The sequence below is a fragment of the Stegostoma tigrinum genome, chromosome 1 (assembly GCF_030684315.1).
Source record: "Stegostoma tigrinum isolate sSteTig4 chromosome 1, sSteTig4.hap1, whole genome shotgun sequence".
Taxonomy (NCBI): Eukaryota; Metazoa; Chordata; class Chondrichthyes; order Orectolobiformes; family Stegostomatidae; genus Stegostoma; species Stegostoma tigrinum.
Window position 1 is genome coordinate 12,562,623 of NC_081354.1, and position 23,721 is coordinate 12,586,343.

The 23,721-nt window shown below is 41.4% G+C and overlaps 1 protein-coding gene across 7 annotated transcripts in view; it reads left to right on the forward strand.

The window, feature by feature from the left end:
- The window catches only part of wrn (WRN RecQ like helicase), a 110,938-nt gene that overhangs the window by 18,760 nt on the left and 68,457 nt on the right, over positions 1 to 23,721 (forward strand). For all 7 annotated transcript variants that reach the window (XM_048560679.2, XM_048560851.2, XM_048560764.2 and 4 more), the window contains 8 exons: positions 1,814 to 1,925; positions 3,335 to 3,779; positions 6,027 to 6,104; positions 12,057 to 12,201; positions 12,477 to 12,552; positions 15,559 to 15,626; positions 17,058 to 17,166; positions 21,661 to 21,729. In XM_048560679.2, the coding sequence (XP_048416636.1) occupies positions 1,814 to 1,925; positions 3,335 to 3,779; positions 6,027 to 6,104; positions 12,057 to 12,201; positions 12,477 to 12,552; positions 15,559 to 15,626; positions 17,058 to 17,166; positions 21,661 to 21,729 (1,102 nt within the window). The remainder of the gene's footprint in view (positions 1 to 1,813; positions 1,926 to 3,334; positions 3,780 to 6,026; positions 6,105 to 12,056; positions 12,202 to 12,476; positions 12,553 to 15,558; positions 15,627 to 17,057; positions 17,167 to 21,660; positions 21,730 to 23,721) is intronic.

The window sequence follows — 23,721 nt, forward strand, 5'->3', positions numbered from 1 at the left end:
AAGATAGGTGGAGAGAGTTTAGGTAGGGAGGGGATAGGTCAGTCCAGGGAAGACGGACAGGTCAAGGAGGTGTGATGAGGTTAGTAGGTAGGAGATGGGGGTGCGGCTTGGGGTGGGAGGAAGGGATGGGTGAGAGGAAAAACAGGTTAGGGAGGCAGAGACAGGTTGGACTGGTTTTGGGATGCAGTGGGGGGAGGGGACGAACTGGGCTGGTTTAGGGATGCGGTGGGGGAAGGGGAGATTTTGAAGCTGGTGAAGTCCACATTGATACCATTAGGCTGCAGGGTTCCCAAGCGGAATATGACTTGCTGTTCCTGCAACCTTCAGGTGGCATCATTGTGGCACTGCAGGAGGCCCATGATGGACATGTCATCTAAAGAATGGGAGGGGGAGTGGAAATGGTTGGCGACTGGGAGGTGCAGTTGTTTGTTGCGAACTGAGCGGGGGTGTTCTGCAAAGCGGTCCCCAAGCCTCCACTTGGTTTCCCCAATGTAGAGGGAGCCACACTGGATACAGTGGATGCAGTATACCACATTGGCAGATGTGCAGGTGAACCTCTGCTTAATGTGGAATATCATCTTGGGACCTGGGATAGGGGTGAGGGAGGTGGTGTGGGGGCAAGTGTAGCATTTCCTGCGGTTGCAGGGGAAGGTGCTGGGTGTGGTGGGGTTGGAGGGCAGTGTGGAGCGAACAAGGGAGTCACGGAGAGAGTGGTCTCTCCGGAAAGCAGACAGGGGTGGGGATGGAAAAATGTCTTGGGTGGTGGGGTCGGATTGTAGATGGCGGAAGTGTCGGAGGATGATGCATTGTATCCGGAGGTTGGTGGGGTGGTGTGTGAGAACGAGGGGGATCGTCTTTGGGCGGTTGTGGCGGGGGCGGGGTGTGAGGGATGTGTTGCGGGAAATGTGGGAGACGCGGTCAAGGGCGTTCTCGATCACTGTGGGGGGAAGTTGCGGTCCTTGAAGAACTTGGACATCTGGGATGTGTGGGAGTGGAATGTCCGCCTCCCCCTCTCTCTCTCCCTATTTATTCCAGAACCCTCACCCCATCCCCCTCTCTGATGAAGGTTCTAGACCTGAAACGTCAGCTTTTGTGCTCCTGAGATGCTGCTTGGCCTGCTGTGTTCATCCAGCCTCACATTTTATTATGTGGATCATTAGCTAGGTGCGCACAAACAGTGTACTTGGGACTTGGGTTTACAAGACTACTACCCACTGCAAAATTCTCATGAGGAATCACTGAATGGAGGTCTTGAATTTCTTCTGGAGAAGTAGAAAATGATGAATGTTGACCACGCCTTTTTTAATAGGTAGTTTCAGAGAGCTGTTTGGAAAAGCCAGGATAGTGTCTAGTGTAGGTGGCAGTTGGAAATGGAAAAGAAGAAAATTGAAAATATCATGTGCAAGCCAAGCCCCAAATACATTAAGTTGATTGGACAGTTTGTCTTCATGTCCTATCTGCTCATTGGCTTTAAGTTTTCTAGTAGTAACTGTGTTCCTCCATCTTTAATGGGTTATCAGAGCATCATAATGGTTGTTTGCTCAGTAGCAAGACCACCCTCTGTTTAGTGTAGGCATTCCCAAATCAACAGCTTATAATTCAGATCATATACTAAACCCTGCATATATTGTAGCACCTGAAATGGGCACTTTGCCCCACAATGCTGTTTGAATGATCGGGCAGGAGTTGAGTTTTCCCGCTTATCCCCAAGGATAAAGATATTAGATAATTGCAGCAAATGTTGACAGGCAAAAATTTAACTTCGCATGTGGGTGTGCTATCTGCCAACTGATGATGATTTTCTGTGTTTCAGATCAAAAATTGCAGCCTTCCTTTTATTTAAGGGCTAATCTGATCTCTCTTGCCTGTGATATGCAGAAACTAGCTGATATTGTTCCTGATTCCCACGTTAGTGGTGTACAGAGGTTAGTGATGAGCACTTAATGGGATGCAATTTATGATAATCTGCTAATCATGGTGTCATTTTCTTTACATCTAAACAAACACAAGTCCCTGCTTTAAACAGTATTTTGGATTGAGCTTCAGCTTCTGTTGTCTGTCAATGATTTAATGGCTGTTCCTGAAAGTTAACTTTGGCTTTAATTGAGACTTGCAGTATTCGCTACGTGGCCTGCAGCTGCATCTGGATCATGTGTTTTTCCTTTGACCTTTACTGCATCACTCTGTGCTATAATTTTGCATCGTATTATGATTGGAGTCTTTCATTCTTCCTTATCCGAGATCGCAGTGACATTTGTTAAGTGGAGACTGGTCAGACAGTGTTGGGATCGACAACAGGGCTAAATGACATGCACATGTTTTTTCCTTGCATTTGGTCAATGATAGTATCCTAAGCAGTGTGCACTAAATCCCCATCAGTACCTCCACTGAAGCTGTAAAATAATAGTGAAAAAACCCATCACTCCACACCCTAATGGCATTGTGGGTCTGCCTGCAGCGCATGGACTGCAGTGGCTCGAAGACAGCTCTCCACACCTTTCAAGAGCAACTTGGAATGGGTAATTAATGGTCCAGCCAGTGATGCCCACATCCCACAAGTGAATAAAACAAATCCTTCCCCAAAAGGCTCCTACACTACCCTTTGACCTCTGCTACATCTGTCCACCACTGTATACATGACTCCATCAAAATTTCAACATCCCAGTTGACCCTCACTATTCTTCCACTTAAAACCACAGATTTCTGGAAGCTGTACCATTCGTCTCTACAGTTACTCCACTAACAGTAATCTCAGTATTACTCTGCATTTACTGGGTTATCTATTTGTAACTTCTGTGGAAACAAGAGGCCAACTTGAATTCAAATGGTGAGCTTTAGGTCCTGAATGTCCTGAAGTACTACACAGCCAATGAACTACTTTTGAAGGATAGCTGTAATGTAAGAATGTAACATCCAGTTTGGCGCACAAAGGTACCGCCAACAGCAATGGGATCTTAATCTATTTCTGTGATGTTGATTTAAGGGGCAAATTGTGACCAAAATACTGCATAGGATCTTTTATCTCCACCTGAGGTGTCAGAAGGGGCCTCAGTTTAATGTTTCATCTGAAACATGGCACATGAGTACTGAATTGGAATTTCAGCTTTGATTTTTGTGCACAAGCCCCAGATAAGACATGACAAATATTATTACAGATAATTAGATAAATGGACTGGAGACAGTCCACTTTAGTGAAAACTGTACATAATTCTTTGGAAGGAACAGGGCATTTTTCTCATGCCGTAATTCAGTCAGTCATACTGGTGTGGAAATGATTTAGAATACAGAGTTCTTTAGTCTGCCATACATTTAATACTTGCTTTTCTTTAACCAGAGCTTTGGATATCTTTAACGTCATCTCTGAAAATGTTTCTGCTTTACGGAACATTTTACTTGAACTGACGCCAGGGGTTGGTGCAGAACAAGAGAAAGAAGCAAAATCTGAATTATCTACAAATAGTCGAGCTGTGAACGACCATTTTGAAAATGATTTAGAAGGTAATCAAAATACAAGTGGGAGCAACCAACATGTAAAGCAAGAAGATCACTTGACTAATTCACCATTGGATCCCCAGATTGGCAGGAAGGTTTGTGAACCACGCTCTGAATCCCAAGGGATTGATCAAAATGAGAGTGATATTTCTGAAGAATGCAACCAGAATAAGCATCCGGATTACCTGATGTCTTTAGCCATAACTGAATATGAGCTTCAGATGTTGGAGCAGCAGGCAGAAGCAGAGGATGCAGTGGAAACTACTATTTCCTCTATGCCAATCAAGGTAAAATATCATATTACAATAAAATTTTCAGGAATGTAAACAGATGTTTGCCAGAACAGAACTTGAATATTGCTGGGGAAAAAAATTGTCAAACCTCTTTGCCTTAACTCTTCAGGACATTTTGTAAGACTTACCAATTCAAGGGGAAAACCAACATTTATACTCCCATGAGGTATAATTGTTAGTATTCTTGCGACATGTCCTGATGAATGCCCAACAAAAAAGCTTTGACAAAATGTGTAATTTTCAGCAGTATAATAACCAATAACAATAACCAGTTTATAATTGATTGTGTTGGCTCAGGCAAGTAGTGTTCATGTAGAATGTAACATGCGTGTTTTATGGCCATCAAATGCAAGCTCGGGCTTCTTGACTTGGCAGTCACCTGTAAGTAGGTGACTCGTCTGCTGTGTAGTTGGAGGCTGTGTGACCAGCTGGATGGCTGGTTTGTGATGCAGTGTGATGCCAGTGGCCTGAGTTCAGTTCTTGCACCAGCTGAAGTTACCATTGAAGGCCCCACATTCTCAACCTGGCTCTTTTCCTGAGGCATGGTGACCCTTGGGTAAAACCACCACCAGTCCCTCTCTAATGAGATAGCAGCCCTATGTTCTTCTGGGACTATGGTGATTTTTAAGCATCTATGAAAAACCTAAATCAAAACATTAACTTGCCTTTCATCTCCATAGGAATAGAGTGACTTATTGTTGTTTCCAACTGTGGTTTTTGCTTTATTTTCAATTTTTTTTGCTTTTCATTCTGATTTACGATGAGCACTGTTCTGACAGTGTTAAAGATTATGCTAAATTTTCAAGGAACATACATTAAAGAATGAGTCGCCAGTTATGCCTTCCTAACAATTGCTACTACGTATGTAACAACTGAGCCATATTTCAATAGTTAATATCAGGTCAGATGATGAGTGAAATCCCTCAACAGTTTCCCAAATTTCATTTGGGATTCATGCTGCTTTATTTAGAAATTTGTTGAAGGAAGTTTGCCTGTGCATAAAAATTTTTCACCTTCCATGTCTGGCATTATTTTTAAACAGCTGATACTTTAGGAATTATTTATTGGCTCTTGAGTTATGAAGATGTTGTCAAGGCTGTATTTATCCCCGATTCCTTGTTTTCCTGTAATGATTGTGATGGAGGACCTCCTGTCTTGAAATGTTGATCGTTTTACTTTCAGTGTTTCTATGATGGTGTTTAAGATGAAATTTCGGGATGTTGACCAAGTGATTAATGTGGGAATGCTGATTATATGTCCAGGTCAAAGTTTTTTCATGACTTGAGGTTATTGTGCTTCCACAGTAGTGTCACTTGCTATTCCTTGTGGTAGAGGTTCCAGGGAGAAGTGAGCTCGGAGATCTGCTGCTTTTCACACATTGTACATGTTGCAACCACAGTATTGGAAGTGGTAGGGGCACCCAAATGTTTGGTCTCTTTAGAAAATCTTGGTTGGGATACACATGGAGTACTGTGCTTAGTTCTGGTCTGAATATATAATGTGGAAATTAAGGCACTGGAGAAACTGAAAAAAATGATTTACAAAAAATGTATCATGACTTAGAGGTTATAGCTATCAGAAAATAGTGAGCAGTTTGGGGCTGTTTTCTCAAGAAGGGAGAAGACTGAGGGCAAAGTGAGAAGGCCTTTGAAACTAAGGAAGTGTTTGGTAGGATAAATATCGAAGATGTTTTCACTTGTGTGAAGGATGGAATTAGGGGCAATAAATGTTAAGTTAACCCCAGATTACATTAAATAAGGAATTGAGAAGAAATTTCTTTATCAGGAACATGGTTAGAATGTGGAACTTTATACCCTAGGGCGTGTTTGAGGCAAATAACATCATTACGTTTAGAAGAAATCTAGATTAAAAACATGACATAAATGATGTAGGCTCGCAGAGAATTGTGTGGATAAGGGAATGACCTATTTCTCTGTTACTTTGTCTAAGTCAAGAAGCTGCCTTGTCTTGGGCACTGTCAAATTTCTTGGATGCTTTATGACTCTGCCAAAGTGTGTTGTGAGCATTTCATCCCATTTCTGATTTGGGCCTTGACTGATGAAAATGCTTTGAGTACTGGCGACTTGTTGCAGAATAGTACGAACTTCAGCTCTGTTCTTACAGCCACAGTTTTTATATAGCTGGTCAGCTCTGATTCTAGTGTGGTGATGCAAGCAAAGATATTGATAGAGGAAGTTAACGCATTACATTATTTTCATTTCACATTTTGTAATTCTGCAGCCACCGAATAGTGATGAAGAAGCTGATCTCTCTTATGTGATTGAAAGTGATGAGGAGCTGGAGAATGAAATGCTCGAGGTAAGAGCCTGACACAATCTGTCAATTTTGATATGTTGAAGTATGGAATGAAGGCAGGAACAGCAATATAAATCTTGACAGACCAACACAAGTGCAGTCTCTTGTTCTAACATGGTTTAGGTGAAGTTGGTATACTGGGACTCCAACCATGATTCCTGGAGCTCCCTTCCTAACTGCACTGTGGGTGCGCCTGCAGATCTAGAGGACAAATCAATGCTGCCATGTGCTGTGAGATTAGGAATGACAAGTAAACCTGCACATAGTAGCAACACTTCCCACGAAGGAATTAAATTTTTAAGAGTAGTTCAGGTAGTTGAAACATCAAGAGCTACCTGTCTGCTAAACTTTCTCGACTTATTTGACTAAATTCAGTTCTTTTCTCGTTGGAGCTCTCGTGGAAACAGACAATAATGCATCCTATTAAGTGGGTGGGGGGTGGGAGTTTGATCACGAGGCTTCTTTCAAACCAGGCTGATGCCAGAAACCTGTGTCTGTTGAGCAGGTTCCAAGTTCTGTTCACGCGCGCGCGCGCGCGCGCACACACACCTTTACGGCTACATCTGGAAAATGTATCCTGCCCTCAATAAAATACGAGGAAACATGCGTGATCAGCTGAGTTATAATAACACATGAGAAAGTTCTGGAAGTGTGCTGCAAGACGGGCTATTTGTCCCTTCACCTGAGTTCTTTTAAATCGTTCATGAGATGTGGGAGCTGCTGCGGAGATTAGCAGTTTTGTTGCCCATCCTGAATTGCCCTTGAGAAGCTGCTGTTGTGAATTGCTGCAGTATATGTGACGTAGGTGCAACTGTAGTTCTGAGGGGGAAGGGAGTTTCCGGATTTTGGCATTATTTGTGGAGTGCCTGAATGTTTGTGAATGAAGCAAACATTTTAATGCATGTTCTTGAAGCCTCCTTCAAATGCAACTCCAGTTATTTACCTGCTCAAAAGAACTAACTGTGCAGAGAATGTGAAGAGCACAAAGCTAACTATGCTCCTACTTAGCAGTGTGGAGCTGGAAGAACACAGCAGGCCAAGCAGCATTAGAGGAGCTGGAAAACTGACGTTTTGGGTCAGGGCCCTTCAGAAAATGAAGAAGTTTTCCTGAAGAAGGGTCCTGACCCGAAACATTAGCTTCACTGCTCCTCTGACGCTGCCTGGCTAGCTGTGTTCCTCCAGCTTACACTGTTTATTTCTGACTCCAGCATCGGCAGTTCTTCCTATCTCTATGCTCCTGCTTTTAAGCTTTTACAATTTGTGAACAGTCTTATGTACTTCCTGTTCTGTGATAAAGGTTTATAATATAATTACCACTGTTATTTTAAAGTAGAGGTAAAAATAAGTGCATGGTTTCAGTTTTTTTGAAAGTTACTTTGTTTTTTTTTGAGAGGTCAACAAGAGGGCAGTGAATCGAAGGCACTATTTCCAATAAGATATGTGACTTAAGTGTCCAGCAAGGTGCCTGAGTTGTTAATGTTTATGACCTACTGAGAAAATAAACTGGGGCCTCTAGTAACGTTAGGCTTCAGTTCAGAAGAGTAGTTTCAATCCAGCGGAATGACAATCTGTTGGTAGTGTAGAAATTTCCAGACTGGAATGGTTTAGTTTGTGCAGTCTCCAAGCTGTGAGAGTTGGTGTAGAAATTTTCGAGTTGTCTGAACTGAAAAATGGCTTAGACCATCTGAATTTGAAAAAAGTCAGCTAAATAAGAAGTTTAGGTTGGAATCATGCTTCAGTGGACTTGTATGTTTGTAAAGGATATTGCTGGGAAAAATGTTGAAGCTTAGTTTCGCAAGATCTTATCATAAACACACACACATTTGTTTTTCTGTTTGTGACACAGACACAGACACGTGGATTGGCCATGCAAAATTGCCCATACCGTTCAGAGAGGTGTAGATTAGGTGGATTACAGGGAGATGGGTCTTGGTGGGATGTTCTGAGGATCGCTGTGGACTTGTTGGGCTGAAGGGCCTGTTTCCACACTGTAGGGATACTAATATGCAAAGTACTCAGTGGTGTTTAGAATGGGTTTGGGGGCAGGGGGAAAGACGTACTGATTGAAACTTTCTATTTTGCTGGATGTGAGTTTGCTCGCTGAGCTGGAAGGTTAGTTTTCAGATGTTTCGTCACCATTCTAGGTAACGTCATCAGTGAGCCTCCGACGAAGTGCTGGTGTTATGTCCCGCTTTCTGTTTATCTGGTTAGGTTTCCTTGGGTTGGTGATGTCATTTCCTGTTCTTTTTCTCAGGGGATGGTAGATGGGCTCCAAATCAATGTGTTTGTTGATGGAGTTCCGGTTGGAATGCCATGCTTCTAGGAATTCTCGTGCGTGTCTCTGCTTGGCTTGTCCTAGGATGGATGTGTTGTCCCAATGAAAGTGGTGTCCTTCCTCATCTGTACGTAAGGATACGAGTGATAGTGGGTCATGTCGTTTTGTGGCTAGTTGATGTTCATGTATCCTGGTGGCTAGCTTTCTGCCAGTTTGTCCAATGTAGTGTTTGTCACAGTTCTTGCAAGGTATTTTGTAGATGATGTTCGTTTTATTTGTTGTCTTCTCAAAACTTTCTATTTTGCGTATGAGTTTTGTTATTTGGGCTGACAATGTTCTCGGAACAATGTGAATTTATTTAGTGACTAGGCACTACAGTAACCAACTGGAAAAGTTAAATGTATGATCTTGCCAGCGAGGTTTCACTTGTGAATCTGAGTTGTTCAGTATACCATAAGCTGGGATCATAACAGTTTGCAGCATTACATTAATAGTGCTTCTGTGCTAGTATAGCCTCAGCAAACAAACTTAAGATACTGTCTTGTCTGCCATGTTTAAACGAATCCACAAACCTGGAACAGCTTTAATGTTTCTTCTAGACATCTAGTTTTTCAGCATCAAAAGTGTCGTAAAGTGTTTTTGTTTCCTGACTATTGAACAACAGTAATGTATCAATGGTTTACAACATGTGTAACACACTAATTACTAGCTACAGTTGAAGATCCCTCAGTATTTTCTGTGCACTGGAGAATGGGTGTTTTGAGTAAAAGCATCACAATTCAGAGCTGAATTCCTGACAGCTCATTTACAGATTTCCACTAGATGGCAGCCCAGTAAAAGTTATACATAAAAACAGAGCTGCAGTGTGGAAGTGATTTTTCCCTTGGGTGTCTTTGCAGCGGGATTACAGCTAGACTGGCAGCCAAATTTTCCCATGTACCGTACTCTTGGATATGATGAGGGATTCCCACCAGAATGTGGAAACTTTGAATTAGCCGGTTTCACCCGTTCCACTGGCACAGATGGATCACTGGAAAACCATTTGGCAGTTGCTTCTGAAGAAAGGATACTGACTGAAGTCTTCTTGCAGAGTAGGTAGTTCCTTTTCTTCATGGGCAAGGTGAAGAAGTTTGTGAATAGGACTTTCAGGAAACTTACAGAACAGAAGGATGGCCATTAGCGTATTGTATTCATGCCAGAGCATATCTTTGGACGGAGAATCTGTACTCAGACCAGGTGCACCTCAGCCAGACAAGTACCAATGTTTTCATAGAGCAGTTTGCTAATACTATCAAAGAAAGTTTATACTGATTTGGAGGGAATGGGAACCAGGATGTAGTATTTGGAAGAATAGACAAAATGCATAAAGGATTTGGAGAAAGTAATTGCACAGTGACTGAAATAGTTCAGTATTAAATGGGTTTAGATGAAGGAGAAATACAGCAAAATCTAATTCAATTTTTTGAACATGTAAAGTACAGATCAGGGTAGATGAGGTTTGTGAGGTGCAGGTGCAAAAAACCCTCATGAGAGTCTGACCTCATGGTGGTAGCAGAGAGCTGGCTTAACAAACAGCTGGGTTGAGTACTAAATATCCCTGGATAGGTGTTCAGGAAAGGTAAGGAATAAAAGAAATTGGAAGAGTAGCTATATTGATCAGAGTATATTGCAATATTGGAGAGAGTGGATATCCTCAAAAGGTTAAGGGCACAATCTATTTCGTTAGAACTAAGAAACATTAGAGTTGCCATTACACTAGTGTTCTGTGGCCATCAACTCGTGGGAAAAATCTAGCAGAACAAATCAGCAAGGAAATTTTTAGAGAGGTTCACAAACTGTAGGGTAACAATTTTGAGGGTGTGATATTAAGATGCATTAAAATGGCAATAACAACAGTATAAAATGGCAGAAGGTGAAGAGTACAGATGAAGAAAACAGGAATTCTTTTGTCCTTGTGAATTATTCATTAATCAACGTAAGACTAGCAGTTGCCCTTTTCATCTGAAAAGCAATGGTAATCCCCTTGAAAGCAATTTATTATATGTGAAACATTTGTGTTCTTTCTAAAGCTTTGGATCTTCCATAATGTGTTGTTTTTCTGTAAATCCAAGTGCTGTTCTTGCTTTGATATCTTTCAAAAACTAAATATATATGAACCTTCTTAAAAATTCATAATACAAATATTTTCAGATTAGCCATATTTTGAATGTGTCAACCCCTGCTGAGGTAGTGTGCTAGAAATCAGGCCATCTTATTTCTGGAGGCATCACAAATGGTAATACTTCTATCAAAGTAAAGACAATTCCTAATTTTCTTATTTTTAGACCCAAGTTAATAAAATGGATAGATCGGTTTTAATAAGAATTGCCACTTGTTAACACTAACTAGGTTCTAGCTATAGGTAAATGAGTAAGAATTATTGATATTTAACTCTACTAATTTAAAACATCAATCCCTTACAAACTCCTACATAGAGACAAATGTAAATGAAGCAAGTTGGTGTTATGACCAGAGGGAAAACTTTGAAGGCAGTTCAATGGCGTCTGTCCACAGGGATGATCCTTTTACTTGTCAGGATTTGCAATTCATCCACCTTCCTCTACCCAAAATGTTTTCTACTTGCTTGCAGGAGGCCTCCAACTGATTTTGTTAGTTAAAAGCCACAGTTTACAGCAACTGGTGAAGAAAAGCAAATTGGCTTCATGCTTTTAGGTTTTTTTAAAACTACAGAGAAAAGGATACCACCTCCTCCGCCAAAGGCTTCTGGCTCTCTTGTTCACACTCAGAAGCTACCTGATAGCCATTCACACAGTTGCTGCAGGAAGCGGGGCCTTAATTATTAACAACCAGTCACCACTCCACAAACCAGTCAGCTACGAGTTGCTGCCCGAATCCTGTAGACTGGCGCTAATTGTCTGCAACTAATCTTCCTCAGCTGGTTGAACAAAAATCCCTTACAAATAGTGCTGGTAGCTTGCTTCTGAAAAGTGCAACCATCCCTTCCACAGTTCATGGTTTTTAAAATAGGCCTTTTTTCCATTTCAGTCCATGGTCTAAAATCTATAAAATTAGAAAGATAAGGCCTTTATAGATGTCTTGATTCTTATTACTTGCCTCCTACACCATGACGTTCAATATAAGCTAACAGATCAGACACCCCATTTTTAAAAAAAACTACATATTTGAGATGATCAAAGTAGCAATGAGCTGTCTTAAGTTATTGTTGAAAAGAGATTTAACAAAAGCTTGCATTCCTGAGGGGAAATGTGAGGATGCCGAAGTTCAATTTGTAGGAGAATTGGGTGCTGATGGGTTGGCATGCTGCCCATTGCTGAAGCATTGTCCAAGCTCCTTGCTGATTCGGAAAAGACAAGACTTGAACATAATCCTCTTGCTTTTAGAGAACGGATCCATGTTTATGTATGTATGTATGTTGCTACTATTAAGTGTAAATGAGTCTTGTTTTGAACTCAGCTGATTACCTTAAATTGATCATTTGTGTGGCTGCTAATACACTCAGGATTGTTCAGCAAGTGCTGCTCAATACCAGTTAGTTATTTTGATCGTGATATTTGAAGTGAGAATATCAACGGGTACATGTCTCTATGTAAAAAGAAGCCTTTAAATGAATGAAATTTGCTTTTTTTTTTGTTTATTTTCCCCCTCATTTGCTCTTTCAGGCACTGCAAAATTTGGACAGCAGCTCTGAATTGGAGACTAAAGCATTTCTCAAAAATTTACCTGGCAAAGTTGATGGATTGGAGGAATTTTGTGGGGTGGAGGATGAAGAAGATGAAAACATCAAGGAAGAGGAGGACAAATGGGGTAAATTTGGCTTTGAAAGATGTTTGGAAATAAGTGGTTGAATTTGCATAATTTCTAAAGCTGTTTTTGTAATAGAAATTATCCAACATGTGATATGCTCTTATATTGTCAGTTTAGCATGACAGTATCCATTTTTCTGCTCATCATTAGAATGAATCTGGTTGAGTAATTTTCATTATATGCATTTTGTCATAAATTTGCACTGTACTGGTAATTAAAATATTTCGAGGTCTGTTGCTCTTTTAAGCCTATCTCTATCATTGTTTTTGAACTAGATGCTTCAATACCTGAACCAAATACAAAACAGATCAAGTGCCTGAAGACATATTTTGGACATTCTAATTTTAAACCGTATGTTTTGTTTTTACAAAGCATTTGTGTCATTACTTTTGAATTAATAGCATAAAATATACATACTTTGGTCTTTCAGTTTTCTCCTCTGTCAGTGTTGCCTAGTTGCTTTTGGTCGTTATCGACTGTCACTTCAAAGCTTTCCCTTTCAATTCTCCATCCTTGCTACAAGTAAAAGGAGGTCATAGATTCTTTTGCATTAGGATTTGGGCGATTAGCGTCCATTCAGCTGTTGTGCTATTTCCCTCCCCAAAGCCATGTTCTAAACTGATGCATTTTCTAGTTTATCACCTGCCTCTTTCACTATCCTAAGCTCATTTTAAGCAGGAATCCTACCACCTTGCCTATCACCCTGTGCCCCCTAAATTGCTGACTGCGCTACTTGCTTCCTTGGTGCTCATGTCAGCTGGTATTTTAAATAGTTGTCTTTCTCAAGATACTGTTCTCAGCCATTTTAACTCTGTTACCATCATACTTGACAAAGGAAGCATCTGAGATCATTCTAGGCTTATGTCCAATCTCCAACCTGACTTTCAGACCTTTTGACTAGTGGTCCCCACTCCACGTTTTTGCTTCTTGTTATAGTACCAATGACACGCCGAGTCAAAGAAATGCTTCAAGTCAAATCTTTTTTTTATTCCAGCTTGTAAGGATGTGCATTTTATGCTAACTTGTTCCAGATTCTTTCTGACTCACTCATTCCTTTCAGAATCTCTTTAGAAGTCTATCAAGGATGCTTTCATTATCACTGCATTTAGGTTTTCATCCTGCTTTAGCACTTGAAACAGTCTTTGTTGCAGTCAATCAATGTTATTTGGTGAATTACCCGTTCTCTACTTTCTCCTTTTCTGTCGGCTTTGAATAGTTGACCACATCAGTCCCATTCAGTGCCATTACTCAAATTTTCAGCTGACTGGAATTATCCTCGCTTTCACTTAGTTATCTGATCATAACCAGAAGCCAGAAAATCCATAGTAATAACTTAATTTTCTGTTCCAACGTGGTATTTCTAAAGTTCATCAAGAATCTGTTAAACCTTGTCTTCGTCGCCTTCGTGTTTTCTCTTCACTGCCTTATTTGCAGAAATAGTTAGTGTATTTAATTTTTAGAGCGGGGGATCAGATGTTGCTGGCTAGGCCAATGTTTGTTGTCCATTTTTAATCATATTGAGAAGATGATGAACTTCTGCGGTTCACCGTGGGGTGGATCCACCCACAGGGCTATTAGAAAAGAAGTTACAGGGTACAGATCTAGTGACAGTGAAGGACCATTGATTATAGTTCCAAGTCAGGGTAATGTGTGGTTTGCAGGGAAGCTTGCAGGTGATGGTGCTTCCGTGCATCTATTGCTGTTGTCCTTGTAGGCTGTTGAGCTTGCAACTTGGGGAAGGTTAAGTCAAAGGCATTTTGGTGAGTTACTGCAACGCATTTTATGGATGATACTGCTGCCATTCTGCATCTGTGGTACACAGGGTGCCAGTCAAATGGGTTTCTTTGCCTGGATGGATTCAGGCTTCTTGAGTTTTGGGGCTGCACTCAATCAAGCAAGTGGAGAGTCTTTCCACACGCTCCTGTGTGTATATATAAACAGTTGAAAGGCTTTGGGTCTTTGGAAGGTGAGTTACTTTTTATGGAATTCCTAAACTCTTCCATGTTGTACCACAGCATTTATATAGTTAGCCCAGTTAAGTTTGTTGTCCAGGTCAAACAGCAGGGTATTGTTGCAAACTTACTATACATAGTTTTGCCTCTTCACTCCCACCTTTTTGACTTGCCCAGTGATATTCCTTTCTGAAACTGTTTGCCTGAAATCCAGTCCTGAGTAAGCCACTTTACTTCAGTTAAACTTTAAGAAGACTGATTCCATTGCTTTCACCTCCTGCCAAAAGCTATGTACCACTGTCAAGATAAAGTGTGGAGCTGGATGAACACAGCAGGCCAAGCAGCATCTCAGGAGCACAAAAGCTGACGTTTCGGGCCTAGACCATTCATCGGAGAGGGGGATGGGGAGAGGGAACTGGAATAAATAGGGAGAGAGTGGGAGGCGGACCGAAGACAGAGGAGAAGGTAGGTGGGGAGGGGATAGGTCAGTCTGGGGAGGACGGACAGGTCAAGGAGGCGGGATGAGATTGGTTGGTGGGAAATGGAGGTGCAACTTGAGGTGGGAGGAGGCGATAAGGGAGAGGAAGAACAAGTTAGGGAGGCGGGGATGAGCTGGGCTCGTTTTGTGATGCCGTGAGGGGAGGGGACGAGCTGGGCTGGTTTTGGGATGCGTGATTCTGTATCGGCTGTCTTCTCCATCATTAAAAGTTTATCCTCATTTACTACAGTAGCATCACCTACGATTTTACATAGATCTTCTGCTGAAACCCCCTGCCCTACCAATTCTGTCCTGGCTGGCTTCTCCACTGTACCTACATTTCGGGTCACACAAAGCTCTTCTGCTTGATATATTGTTCACCCATAAAACCTGTCCTTGCTGATCTACATTTTGGCCCCAGTTTCTCAAACCTCCCAAAGGTTAAAATTTTCAACCTCTAGTTTAAAACACTTCATGACTGTCCCTCTTCTTTTAGTTCTACAACTTTCACAAACTGCCTGTTTCTCTGATATTGGCTTATTGTACATCTGCCATCTTTTCTTAGACATCCCCTGCCCACCCCCAAAAAATTATTTGCTTTCTATTGATAATGTACTTGGAGCTGCTTAGGCTTTGGTCATTGATATCATTTCCCTAGATCCCTCTGTTTCACTTTTTTCCTCTCCACCTTCTAGCCTTTTATTAGTATTTATTACTTTGAGCTTCTGGTCATCTTTATTTCTTCCTTTGGCTTAACATAAATTTGTTTTCTTTTGATCGTGCCTGTGTAAAGTGTGTCGTATATTAAAGAAGTTTGATAAATGTAACCTGTTGTAGTATTTGAAAAGATGACTCTCCCATCAACCATAAGGTTCTGAATGACATTTTGCAACACCAATTGATTTGACTTCTGTTTTTAAATTACAGGGTTCAATGGAAGGTTATCTATTCAGTACTTCAGGAGAGAAGAGATAATCTTGTTGTTATGGCAACTGGTGAGTTTTGGAACCTTATGTTAAAGTGTAGCGCATAGAACATATCTTAAGTTATCCCTTCAAACACTGGCGTCACAGATCAGGCCATTATTTATTATCTATCGATTTCTCCCCTAGGAAGATAATAGACCATATCTAATTGTGAAATATCTTCCAAATTGCTCATTGGCAGGGTATTTCAGAATTTTGACTGGGCCATCATTAAGGATCGTTGATTTATGATGATATGTTATAAAGGGGTGAACCTAGTAGTCATGGTACTTCCGTGTATCTGCTTCCATTGTTCTTCCAGACTGTGAAGGTCATAAATCTTAAGAGGCGTTGCAGGCGAAGCCTTGGTGATCTTTGCAATGAATCCTGTCGATATTGCTGAGTGCAACCGTGATGTGCCATCGATGGAAGGAGTAGATCCTTAAGCCTTTGAATAGGGTGTCAGTTAAGCTGACTGCTTGATCCTGGAAGTATCAAACTTCTTTGTCATAGCTGCATCCATCCAGAGAAGTGGATTGTATTCACTCACTCAGCTGAGCCGTGTCTCATAAGTGATGGAGAGGCTGACCATAGTCAGGTGCTGAACGATGCGCTGTACAACACTCAGCCTCTGACCTGCTGTGTATTGACTATATGGCAGAGGGACTGTCAAAGTACAATGTGCAAGTTTCAATTATTTTAGTACACAAATTGAAGTTATATATTGCAGACATTAGCTTTAGCTCACAACAGGAAAGGTTTGCCAAATGACATCTTTTGAGTTATTACAGGGGCAAAATCATTCAGAGATGCTATCTTATGACAGGGAGCTGTGACAATTAAGATGGAGTTAGAACTCTTTTGAAATTACTTCCTCCTTCCATCTCTCTGACTTGACACCTAATACTGACATCTCAAATGTTGATTTTTCTATTTTAATTTTGGTATAAGATGGCATAATTCGCTCAACAATGTTTAGCTCAGAAAGTTATCTGCTTTCAGCAGAGTTGGTGGTGAAAAGTTTGAATGTGACCTCAATGCCACTACTCTAAGCAGTGGAAGCTTTCCTTTCAGATTCATATTGTTGTTTGTCAGTTATTATGGCTAGAAAGTGAAAATGGGTGGACATTGGGCAAGAATAGAAATTAGTTCATTTGTAATTTTACTCCATCTTTCCCCTCGCTCTCGCACTCTGTCTCTATCACACATGCGCATACAACACGCACACCCCTCCCCCAAGCAGCTGAATGACCCCAAGTCGCTCCTGACATTCACAATTCATGAATATAGGGAATTGGGGAACATGCCGGACATCCTCCTCATTGTAGAACTCTCTTCGCCATAATTAACAATTAAAGGCAAAGACAGAACTCCTCACAATGTCTCTGCACAGTACAGATCACTATCAGTTTATCTTGCGTGGCAAAATTTGATAAATTGTTTCTTTCTTTTACTGGACAGGTTATGGTAAGAGTTTATGCTACCAGTTCCCTGCTATTTACACAGGAGGGATTACAATAGTAATTTCACCTCTTATCTCATTGATGGAGGACCAAGTATTGCAACTGAAGTAAGCTTATTTAAGTATTTTCCCTTATTTCTATCTCTTTTTCCTTTCTTCTCTGCCAAATGATACCTTGCAGGGGAAATGCCAAAAGTACCAATGACCTCTTCTGAACTAATTAATTTGGTTATTTGGCTACATAAGACAGCAACCAAGTTTGTTGCTGCCTGCAGCCATGTCTTCCTAACAGGACTGTAGTTGTTAGGAACTTAGACCAGCTTCTCCTCCCTCCAAATCCATGTTGCTGCCACCTATTGTGGTGCTGCTACAGCTGTCCCAGTAACAGATTGGGCCTCAAACCAAGGACATTGCAAAGTATGAAGAGAATAAACAGGCCAACATCGGTTGGCCTATCACACATGGCCCATGCTCCAGATGGCTAGATCATCTTTGCAAGATACTTCCAAAGCTTTTCAATGTAGTACTCCAGAAGAAGAAGAATTCCAGTCTTCTGGAAGTCCAGTATCAAAAAGGAGAGGAAAAAGTACTCTGAAAATTTTCCTTTCATCCTCCTAGCTTGCTTGAAGCCCTCCCAAAATCACTGCATTGTTTGCTGGGACAAAAGCTGAATGTAGTGCTCCAGATGCAGTCTAAACAGTGATTTGTCTAAAAGCAGACTGACTCAACTCTTGATTTTGCAAAGCATGTTTGGTAATTCAGCAAGTCGTGTGCTTTTTGACGGAACACATTTGGTCACTTATTTCATAGAATTTGTTTCAAATCCATTACTTCAAAACAGAAACATGTATGAATGAGAAGCAAAAGAACTGCGGATGCTGTAAATCAGGAACAAAAACAAAGTTGCTGGAAAGGCTCAGCAGGTCTGGCAACATCTGGCGGAGAAAACAGAGTTAACGTTTCGGGTCCAGTGACCCTTCTTCAGAACTGATGGTGGCTGGGAAAACATCAGTTTATATGCAGAAAATAGGGAGGCGAGTGGGGTGGGGAGTAAACGATCGGATAGAACCCGGAGAGAGAGAAAGACAGTTGGACAGACAAAGGAGTTGCTAACGATCAGGCTGGGAGGGTGAGTAGTTGTTAATGGGGACTGTTAGTGACTAACAACAAGTTATATGATAACAAGGCCTGGTGTGTGGGGTGGGGGAACTGGGACGTGGGAGAGTTTAGGCCCTAAAATTATTGAACTCAACATGGAGTCTGGAGGGCTGTCGGGTCCCCAAGCAGAAAATGAGATGTTGTTCCTCCAGCTTGCGTTGGGCTTCACTGGAACACTGTAGCAAACCGGTGACACAGATGTTGGCCAGGGAGTAAGGTGGTGCATTGAAGTGGCAGGCAACGGGTAGTTCAGGGTCTTTTTTGCAAGTAGTACATAGATGTTCTGTGAAGTGGTCGCCAAGTCTACACTTCGCTTCCCCAATGTAGAGGAGACCACGTTGTGAGCAGCGAATGCTGTAGACGAGGTTCTTGGTTGTGCAGGTGAAGTGTTGCTTCCCTTGGAAGGTATGTTTGGGCCCTTAGATTTTAGGGAGGGAGAATTGCTACAGTGTTCCAGTGAAGCCCAAAGCAAGCTGGAGGAACAACATCTCATTTTCTGCTTGGGGACCCTACTGCCCTCTGGACACAATATTGAGTTCAATAATTTTAGGGCCTAAACTGTCCCATGTCCCAGCCCACCACCTCTCACACCGGGTGTTGTTACCACAGCCCCTGTGGTTAGCCACTAACAGTCCCAGTTAACAACTGCACACCCTCTCACCCTGATTGTTAGCAACTCCTTTGTAGTCCAACTGTCTTTCTCTCTCTTTGGGCCCTATCCTATCATTTACACCCTATCCCACCCACCTCCCTATTTTCTGCATATAAGCTGACGTTTTCCCAGCCACCACCAGTTCTGAGCAAGGGTCACTGGACCCGAAACATTTAACTCTGTTTTCTCCTCCACAGATGTTGCCAGGCCTGCTGAGCTTTTGCAGCAACTTTGTTTTTGAACATGCATCAATAATTGTTTGGTTCAGTGGTATCACTCCAACTTCTGAGAGACCATGATTGTTGTTTAACTTGTTGGTCCTGAATCCTCATTGTGTTGGAGTGCTATCTCGGAATTTTTCTGCAGTAGACTTCTCCCAACGTTGACTTAGTAAGCGATCATTGACCTGTACTTTGAGGCTTCTGAGATTATCTTGTAAAGTAATCTACCACAACAGTACTGTCAGCGATGGATGAAATATGGGATTTTTACAAGTAGAATAAAGTTTTACTCAATGTGGTGGACTTAATGAATGGGGACAGCATATAGTCCTTCATTGAGGGCAAAACTTTGGGAGGTGGGTGGTAGTGAAAAAGATTTCCTTCAGTTGATATGGTGTTACTGTTCTGGAGGAAGCTTACTCGTCAGACATGTCAGGATGTAGTCATGGGTTCAAGACAGGTGGTACAGTGGTAGGGCTCTGTGTGTCAGCACACAACTGTCTTGTGCTTGCAGGTCATGTCACCAAAGAACTGTGTGATAATGAATAAGAAGAGGGAATTGCAGTTAGATGGATCTTTTGGAGTGCACCCTGAAAGATGCAGGATTCAGGACTGAATAGAGAAACTGCATCTAGAATAATGAGGGAATTTACTCCTTTTGAATGCATAAACCATTGTGCATTACAATGTTCAAAGTAGCAGTTTACATTTACAAAATTTTAATGAGGATATCCTTCTGTTTGGTCCTTCAGAAGTAATGATGTTGACAGTAATATAGCAGACAAATCATAGAAGATCCATAGAATCCCTACAGTGTGGAAACAGACATTCAGCCCAACAAGTCCATACCGCCCCAGCCCAGACACATTCCCCTAATTTCCCATGCCTACCTCACCTAATCTACACCTTCCTGGGCACTATGGGCAATTTACCATGGCCAATCGACCTACCTTGCACATCTTTGGACTGAGAGGAAGCCAGAGCACTTGGAGGAAACCCACGCAGACACAGGGAGAATGTGCAAACTCCACATAGACAGTTACCCTAGGGTGGAATTGAACCCGGCTCCCTGGCGCTGTGAGGCAGCAATGTTAACCACGGAGCCACCGTGCTGCCTCAAAAGTGCAAGATACAGGCTACTACCGAACACAAAATTTGCACGTATCAAATAGCAGAGAATGGTTTTGATCCATTGACCTCCTGGGTTTTGGGCCCAGTCTGCTCCTGCTGTGCCACACTGCTAGCTGCAGATCACAATCCTGTCGGAAAGTCAGCAGTTTAGATGTTAAGCTGTTCCAAGTGATTACCATAAAATTCTCACTTCGTTTATCCTATTGAAACAATACGGCTTAATTCAAATTCAAATAGAAGTAGCAGCAAATATTTTGAAAATGTTTAAAGTGTATTTTTTGTTAATGCCCCATTGTTATCAATAATACTTGTTTTCATTTTATATTGATTTGTTGTTTAGTGGGACAGATTTAACAATTTTGGGAACTGAAATGCTCCAGAGTCATATCAGGGTTCTGAAAAAGTCACACTGGACTCAAAATATTAACACTCCTTGTCTCTTTACAGATGCTGCCAGACCTGCTGAGTTTCTCAAGCTTTTTTTTTGTTTAAAATTTTCAACATCTGCATTATTTTCCTTTTTATGAGAGATGAGGTGGAATTCCATCTTGGAGATGGTTGTGAAGCTGTAGAATTCCTTACCACAAAAAGCTGTGAGGCTGAGCTGTTGAGAATATTCAAGGCCGAGATGGACAAGTTTTTAATCTGTGAGGGAATCCAGGGTTGTGGAGAAAAGTCAGGAAAGTGGAGTTGAGAATTATCAGATCATCTCATTGAGTGGTGATCCAGACTCGATGGATCGAATGGCTTACTTTAGCTCTCATGTCACATGGTCATACTTGATTGCCTGAGTCTACCCCACTATTCAGTAAGGTTATGGTTTGTGTAAGTGTGGTCTCAGTTCCAATTTCTTGTCTGCACTCCACAGCTCTTGATTCCCTCGTCTATCAAACCTCGACCTTGGTTGGGGGGGGCGGGGGGGGGGGGGGGAGGGAGGAATTTAAGAATCCAGCCTCCACTACTTTCTGGAGAAGAGAATTCTGTGCTTTTAAGACCTTCTGGTAGACAGAAACAAAAGCTCGTATCTCATTAAGTTATGTGCCTCAGTTTTAGTCTCCCCACAAGAGGATATATTATCTGCTATTCATCCTGTCCAGTACCCTTAAGTTTTTTTTTTAATTAAGATCACCTTGCGTTCTTCTAAACTCAAATGAATATAAGCCAAATCTATTCAATCTTTCTTCCTAAAATAGGCACTTCACCCTAGGAATGAGTAGAATGAACCTTCTTTGAACTGCTGCTGAAGCTTCTCACTTGACAAGTGTGTCATATTGTTTACATGCAGCTTGCCTTGGAGGCCACACTATGCTATAATAAATGCACCAGTTGTCAGCACTTGTCATATACAGTCATTGCTTCTGCATGTGATGTAGATAATTAATAATTTGTATTAGTGCAACAAAATGGCTCACTATCCCCGTATCTGATGTTCTTTTGTAGCATGTCCAATGTAGCAGCTTGTTTCCTTGGCTCTTCGCAGTCAAAAAATCTTTCCCATGAACTGACAAAGTAAGTATGCTGCCAGTGAATTCTACTGTGCTCCTTGTGAAGTTAAACTGAAGAGAAAACAAGACCAGCTAGTTTCTCTTTAATCCTTAGATTTTCTGTGGAGATTGCAACAAAGACTTGCTACAAAAAAATTCTTTAACCTTTTACATTTAAGCAAAAAATATGTTGTGTATGACTATTCTACATTTATAAGAAACTTAAAATCATTGTCAAGACCGATCTTCTATTCTTAAGTTGACATATAACTTCCCAAGATACTAAAATGCTTGAAAAATGCTCTCCAGTTTGTGTAAGTTTCTGATGTTAAAACAATATTTGTGTAAATAAGTCAATATGAAAGGTATGGTGAGTTGATGCAGAATGTAAATTTTGTGGACCTTTTCTATTTGACGTGCTATGTTGCAGTATTATATTTTCCGTTTTTAAGCAAGATCTTCAGTTTTGTGTATGTTGCTCATTGTTTTAAAGTTAGTTCTGTGTCAGTTTCTTGTAACTTGATTTGTGTAATATTCAATAATGTTCCTTTCTTCAAAGAAAGGCGCCAGCACTTGTCGCACTAATTCTAATGAGCAAGATGTTCGGATTTCCTAATTTGAAAGTACTCCGACAGTTCCTAGTACATTTGTATATGTACGTGTGTGGTACCCATAAGGGGTGTCTATTCTTTAAAACAGAAAGATAAAATCTCTTCCAGTTATGTGTTTTCCGGCACAGATGATGTGTGTGTTTCTTGCCTGTTAGTTCCATTATTTCACAAACTTAAAATAGTTCCAGTACTCCCAAGATTAGTGTGAACAGAACTGTGTTGTGCAATGTTTTCAAGAAAGATTAGCCTATTCCATTACGTAGAATTGTGAGAATTTGCAGCACAAGAGGGAAGCCGTTTGCGCCACTGTGCAGTTGCTGGCTCGTTGAAAGAGCTCTCCAGATTTTCCCCACTCCCTGCTCTTTATCTATTGCCTGAAACCTTACCTTTCTGAATTTTGAATGCAACTATTGAATCTTCTACTGTCACTCTTTTTTTTGTAGCATTTATCATAATTCATAGACATCATAACACAAAATTCTTCTTGTTTCTGTACTGCTTCTTTTGAAAGAAAATGAATGTAGAAAAAATGCTGAGATACTCAGTTTTAGCACTATGTAAATACTACATTGTAATTATGATAAAAGAAACTGGAATGAATGAAGAACCAAACCCCAAGGAAGCACCATGCACTTGTAACACATCAATAACTCTTGCATTCAAATGTGCCAAATCATCAAAAATGCTTTAAGGTGGGAAAGCACATCATAAGCTTAAAAAAATCCTTCTCCATTACCAAATTATGAAATACCAGTAGAAATTACAGAAATGTTTTGTAGGTTGATTGAAATAAGCTTGATGGAACTTGGCTTGAAAAGGTGGAGAGCATCAAGTTCCAGGAGTGATGATAACCAACAACCTGTCCTGGATTGCCTACATAGATGCAACGGCCCAGAAGGCACAACAATGTCCCTTCTCCCTCAGGCAGTTCAAAAAATTTGGCATGCCCATAAGGACCCTCACCAACTTCTACAGGAAGCATACTGTCCAGGTGCGTAATGGCCCGTACACCAACTGCTGTGCCCAGGACCATAAACTACAGAACGTGGTGTGCACAGCCCAGATCATCGCGGGAGCCGACATTCCATTCATGGACTCCATTTATATGCCTCACTGCCGCAGAAAGGCTGCCAACATCATCAATGATCCATTGCACCCCAATAAGGATCTTTTACAACCTCAGGCAGAAGACGCAGAAGCCCGAACACACACTCGAGCGCATTCAGCAGGTTATTGCTGGCTGTTGTTAGACTGACGAGTGGACTCTCTAGCCTCAAGTAATGATTGATCTTGCTAATGTGATCTGCCCTAGCACGCGCCCTATGCAGTTTAACCTGTACCTCTGTCTAAGTGAACAAAGTGTGGAGCTGGATGAACACAGCAGGCCACGCAGCATCTCCGGAGCA